Source organism: Carassius carassius, chromosome 37, assembly GCF_963082965.1.
Source record: "Carassius carassius chromosome 37, fCarCar2.1, whole genome shotgun sequence".
NCBI lineage: Eukaryota > Metazoa > Chordata > Actinopteri > Cypriniformes > Cyprinidae > Carassius > Carassius carassius.
The window spans coordinates 27825181-27831180 of NC_081791.1; the positions used below are offsets into that span (position 1 = coordinate 27825181).

The window sequence follows — 6000 nt, forward strand, 5'->3', positions numbered from 1 at the left end:
AACACGTTTATTTAATTAAATTAATTCTATATAAAAAAGAAAAACTACTCAAAATGACAAAAAGGCGTAACAAAATTGCTAAAACTTTAACTAAAATTAAAGCTAAAATACTTTTTAATGAAATAACCTTCATTGATAATTAATTGATTGATTAATATCTGAAATAAATTACTTTATAACCATGTGTATCAGTTAGTTGCAAGGCAACATTTCTCTCTTTCATGAAGTTAAGATGAAGCACTAAAATATACATATATTTAAAACAAAAACTAATAAAAATTATAGAAAAAATGTATTACTAAGAACTAAGAATACAAATCCCTTTGTCAAATAATTTGTCCAACAGTCCAAAACGAAAATTATTTAGTCTCTTATTCCCCAAAAAATATACACATTTTAACTAAATTTAAACTATAAGAATCAAACAAAATAGTGTATTTTGTAAAGCCACTCTGTGAAGATATTGAGTGTTTATGATGAACTCATTTAATAGCATTAACCCTGCTGAGGTTTTACTGTAAAGACGAGTTCAGATGTATGACACACTGAACATGATTCCTAACTAAAGAGAAAATAAATGAGAAGTATTTGATGTCAAGCTGCGAAATCGCATTGCCTCTGAAAGGCAAATCTGATTTGAATTAAAATCTGGATTCCTGTAAGCCTGATCGTTTGTCAGCTTCGGACGTAAACATACATTTGCCAAAAGTTGCCACAGTCCTCAGAAAAGTTGATTATGTTAACACTGAGTTTAAGAAGCTGGATGTTTGACTTCACAGGCCGTGTTTGATGTGGGGAAAGTCCAGATGAAGTTCTTACACTTAATGAGCGTCTCGGCGACCCAAACCGTTTCCCTCCACTGCTTCAGCGACCCGGCGATGGTTGCAGTAGAAAAGCCTCGGGCCCTGCGTTTCCGGGGTTGGAACGGCCAAGTGTTCGAAGAAAACTCGCCTCGGGGTCCACATGTGGTTCTGGACGACTGCGAGGTGAGCTGAGTGTGGCTTAAAGGGATAGTTCACCCCAAAATGAAAATTTCACCATTTTTAGCTGAAACTGTGGCCCTTGGTGATTCATGAAATGCAAGTTTAATCGCACTTTGAGAGGCAATAATCTGTGGCTCCAGACGATATATTGAGGTTCTTATGAAGTGAAACGATCAGTCTGTGCAAAACCATTATTTACAGAATTATAGGTATATGCCGGTTATCAAATTTTCCTTGTGGTTAATTGCATCACGGTATACGGTATTATCATGGTATTGAAAAAAAGTTCATAATACACTAAAACAGGTTAAAAAAAATTTTCTTATAACAAAAATAACTGAACATTTAAATACAATAAAGCAATACATAAAAATATATGAAGGTTTACATAGATTAAAGTGCAAAAGAAATATAAAGACCCATAGGTATCGTTCTACAATAAGACCTCATTAGTTAACCTTTGTAAGTGCATTGACATTCACAATGAGCAATAGCTACATTTGCTACAGAAGTTATTCATCTTTGTTAAAAAATAAAGTCTTGGTTCATGCTAGCTCATTAAATAACACAGCTGCAACTTTTCATTTTAACATGTTATTAAATATTGGAATACCTAAGATTAATGAATGTTCAGAAGAATTTGTCATTGGCAGTTAACTAATGAATTAATTAATGAAGCTCTAATGTAAAGTGTGAATGAACAATAAAGAATAAAAACACTTTCAAACAACATCTAAGGCATGTTGTAGTCCAGATTAAAATGAAGAAAAAAAAAGGTTTGAAAATAAATAGCCTATTAAGTCTTAATATTTAAGTATTTGGCCTGTGATGAACATCATAGAAAATACAAAAATCTGAATGGCTGTTTAAAATTATTTAAATACGTTTTAGAAAGTAGTGCAGCTGCTTTATTTATGGGGTTTCCAGAGTAATGGCTGCGTTTTCTTCACTTTAGCGCCATCTGCTGTCAGAGAGTGAATGTGCTTTCATAGCATTATCGAATACCGGCAAATGTCTACAGCATAACGATCCGGAGTGAATCATTCTTTGGTTCGAGAACGAATCATTCTTTCGAAATGGTTCTTTTTTCTTAATCAGACTGAATCGTCTGAAACAGTTCACTGCTCGAGCAGCACCGATCTGTTACTCAGTTAAACTCACTTTCAGACGCCAATTTGACTTGAAATGAGCCCGAACAGTGGCGTGTCTGATTCTTTGATGAATGAACTGATTCAAGGCTCCAGTTCTTCCAGTATTGTCTGAACCCAGGAACCCAAGACTGATGAGCCGCTGATATGAGCATGTGTGAACCCAACACTTGAATGAAGGGGTGAAATTAAAGGTTTAATGATTTCCCACTGTTTGTGGCGAGCTGATGTAGATTAGTTTATTCACTTTATCTGATTTTGGCACTTAAAACATACTCTTTTCACATCATTATTGGGTGCTTTACAGTACATAAACAAACTAGTGAAATGAACCAGTTCATTAAAAGGGATAGTACACCCAAAAATATACATTTGCCTATAATCTACACGCACTCAGGTCATCCAAAATGTGTATTAGTTTGTTTCTTCATCAGATTTGGAGAAATGTAGCATTGCATCCTTGTCTCATCAATGGATGTGAATGGGTGCCGTCAGAATGAGAGTCCAGCATTAAATACTGTTGTTTATTACTCACCCTCTTGTCATTCCAAACCTGTAAGACCTTCTTTCATCTTCAGAGCACAAATAAAAATATTTTAGATGAAATCCGAAAGCTTTCTGACCCTCCCATAGACAGCAATGGTCCTTACACGATCAAGGTCCAGGGAGATACGAAGAAAATACTCAATTTCACTTCAGTGATTTAACCGTAATTTTATGAAGCTATGAGAAATACTTTTTGTCTTGGGAAAAAAAAAACAAAAAAACTTTATTCAACAATATTTCTCCCCCCAGTAACAATCTACCGCCATAATGAAGAGCACCACGAATAGTGTTTATGATGCTTGTATTTTATTTATATATATATTTACCAGTATGTTACATTATTTCTGAATGTACACTCAAGAAAGTTTTAAGATTTATGTATTTGAATTGTATTTAAAATGTACATCCATTCGGATTGCACAGCTTTACTATAAACAAAATATTCCTGTTTTATTTTCTGTAATATTTTACAGATTTCTGTAATAGTACTAATCGACTTAATGTGTCAAATTCATACTTTTTAACTGAATAAATGCAATTGTTTTAGATTTATGCTGATTCCAATAAATGCATTTTGAAAATCTGATTATTCAGATCAAATCAAATAGATGCATATAGTTGCAGAAATCTGACCCATTTAGTTTATGCATGACTGACAAATATGAATCACAAGTTTATTAAATTGTTAAAACTGTATAATATAAATGTATGTTGCTAATATTGCATGCAATTCATATACATACATTTGAAATTCAGGCCTAATTTTTTTGTCTGTATTTATCTGTATTTTTTTCTATTAACAATGCAATTTCGACCCAGTGCGATGTATTTTCCAGAGAATGTATCTAGATGTTTGCCTGTTTGTCTGAACAGATCCGTGATGGCAGCTGGCATCTGTCACGATTCCTGTTTCAAAGCCAAGGCACTCAGCAGCTTCCCATCGTGGACATTCAAGGTGTCCATCCCTCACGTCCAGGAGACCAGCGGCACGTGGAAGTGGGTCCTGTTTGCTTCCTGTGAAATCACTGAAGGACTTGAAACGGTCCTGATGCTCAAATCAGACCAGCGGGGAACAAACCCCTCCATTTGGTCTCCAACCCGAGTGTTTTGAAAGACTGCTGTTGTGTATTATCTGGTGCGGTTCAGTATGTCTTGACCTTTTCAAACATGCAGAGAGTCTCCGGTAAAGTCCCTGCAGATTGTGTGTTCGATCTTGAATCATTGCTAGATAAATAGTCAGACGAGGTTAAACTTTGTTAGCAAACTATGAAAAGGCTGACCTGGACTCTTTAGATGGTGCTCTACCTCCTTCACGTACAGGTGCTCGCGTTCAGGTGCATCCAGCCCGAAACAAACTCTACGCAAGGACACAAATGCAAACTCCGTTTGGTGACTCAATGTGTTTTAGAAATTTGTCTCGACAGTCAGTTTTTCTTTTAAATCAAGGTGGAGGTGCAGTTTAAAGGCCACATTGCTAAGCAAGTTAGATAAAGTTAGAGTAGTTAATCCATAGACAATTTTTATAAGAACACTAGCTATGTTTCCCTTCATGTGTTTTAAAAGTAATTTTGGAGTATTGCATAAAAACGCTGGATAGAAACACCAATAAGTGCATAAAATCGTAAAAGATTGGGGCATCATGTGTGTCGTGTGTGTGTGTGTGTGTGTATATATAAAACATTTGATGAAAGATGTGCATAAAATCTTTAACATTTTGATGGAAATACTAGTAACTGCATGGAATCTTAAATAAATTTAATTAAAATTAAAATTCCAAAAAGTACATAAAATTGTAAAAAATAAAATAAAAAAGTGGTATCATATGAAATAGAAACACCAAGAAGTGTACAAAATTCTGGTATGACAGTGCATGGAACCTAAAAAAAATTGGCGTATCACATAAAAAAAATGCTTGATGGAACAGCAAGAAAGCACATTATATTTAAAAAAGGGGTGGGGGGGTATTACAGTATATTAAACATTTCGAATGAAAACGTGCATAAAAATCTGAAACTTTTGGGGAATGTCAAAAAAATCTTGATGGAAAGGACAAGAAGTCCAGGAATTCATAAAAATATTAGCGTTTTGCAAAAAGCACATGGAAAGAAATGCATAAAATCGTGAAAAATTTGGGTTTTGCATAAAAAAGCTGAATGGAAATGGAAAAAAAATTCGTAAAATCCTAAAAGAAATTGGGGTTTCGCATGAAAAAAATGCTGAATGGAAATGCCAAGAAGCACATAAAATCTTACAAAAAATGGGTATTACATAAAAAACTTAAACACACGAAACAAATTGGGTATCGTATAGAAATAATGAATGTAGACTCCAAGAAGTGCATTTAAATCTTAAAATGTGCAGAAAAAATTATTGAGGTGGCTACTTTATTGTTCAGTAAGAAAATATGCACATAAACTACGATGGAAACACATTTAAAGCAACTTTTTATTGCTTTATTACTGATACTTTTCGCCAGTTTCTCAGGAAGTGAAGATTTTGTTTGCTTAAACATGGTACAGAAACAGCATTTTATTCACAAATGTTTTTTGTGATATTTGAATTTCTTTGCAAGTTTTAGATGGAAACAGCAACAGACCGATACATTTGTCAGAATCACTTTGAACACCTCAGAAACACAAGGATGCATCATTTTATGTACATCAGTCAATGGTTTGCATTGGTGTATTTGTGTGCAGTATGTTTCTGGCCGTAAGTTGTTTGTTTGTGCTTGCTTTTTCTTTTGTACTTTTGCGTTTGGTCATTTCGATCACAACAAACCTAATTTATATGAACAGTGTGTTGATGAGTAATGTTACACATCGGCTTAATATACTTTATACATTAAGGAGAAAGTTCGCTTGTGACTCTTAAAGAGACGCCACGAGTATCTCGCATGCATGAAATCGAAGAACAAGGATACTTGATGGGATTTTTAAGTGACATTGTTATTTTAAACCATTTTAATGTTCCCAGGTGATAACAATATGTGAATTTAAAAAAGATCTTTTGAGATTTTTGTGACATCTCTGACATATGGAAGCCGTTTCTACAAAAATGTCCCTAATTCTGAGTTTATATCTTGCAATTCTGACTTTTTACTCCGAATTGTGAGATAAAAGTCACAATTACTGCATTTCGATGGTGAAAATGTGTTTCCATAAGGTCAGTCGACTTCTTCGTGGTGCTGCCGTATTCAGCGTTAGCAATGAGTTAGTCTTTTTTTATTTTCCCCTTATGTATATTTGGACATTATATGTTTGTTTATTTATGTTATCTTTTTATTTCTCAAAAATACTGTACTCCAATAAATTATATCTCTCAGA

The 6000-nt window shown here is 34.1% G+C and overlaps 1 protein-coding gene across 1 annotated transcript in view; it reads left to right on the forward strand.

Annotated features, from left to right (window-relative positions):
* LOC132118566 (collagen alpha-1(XXIV) chain-like) overlaps positions 1 to 4376 on the forward strand; it is a 96068-nt gene extending 91692 nt beyond the window's left edge. The window contains exons 59-61 of the mRNA XM_059528508.1: positions 780 to 986; positions 3551 to 3878; positions 3918 to 4376. Of these exons, the coding sequence (XP_059384491.1) occupies positions 780 to 986; positions 3551 to 3697 (354 nt within the window). The 3' untranslated portion in view covers positions 3698 to 3878; positions 3918 to 4376. The remainder of the gene's footprint in view (positions 1 to 779; positions 987 to 3550; positions 3879 to 3917) is intronic.
* Positions 4377 to 6000: the final 1624 nt, after the last annotated feature.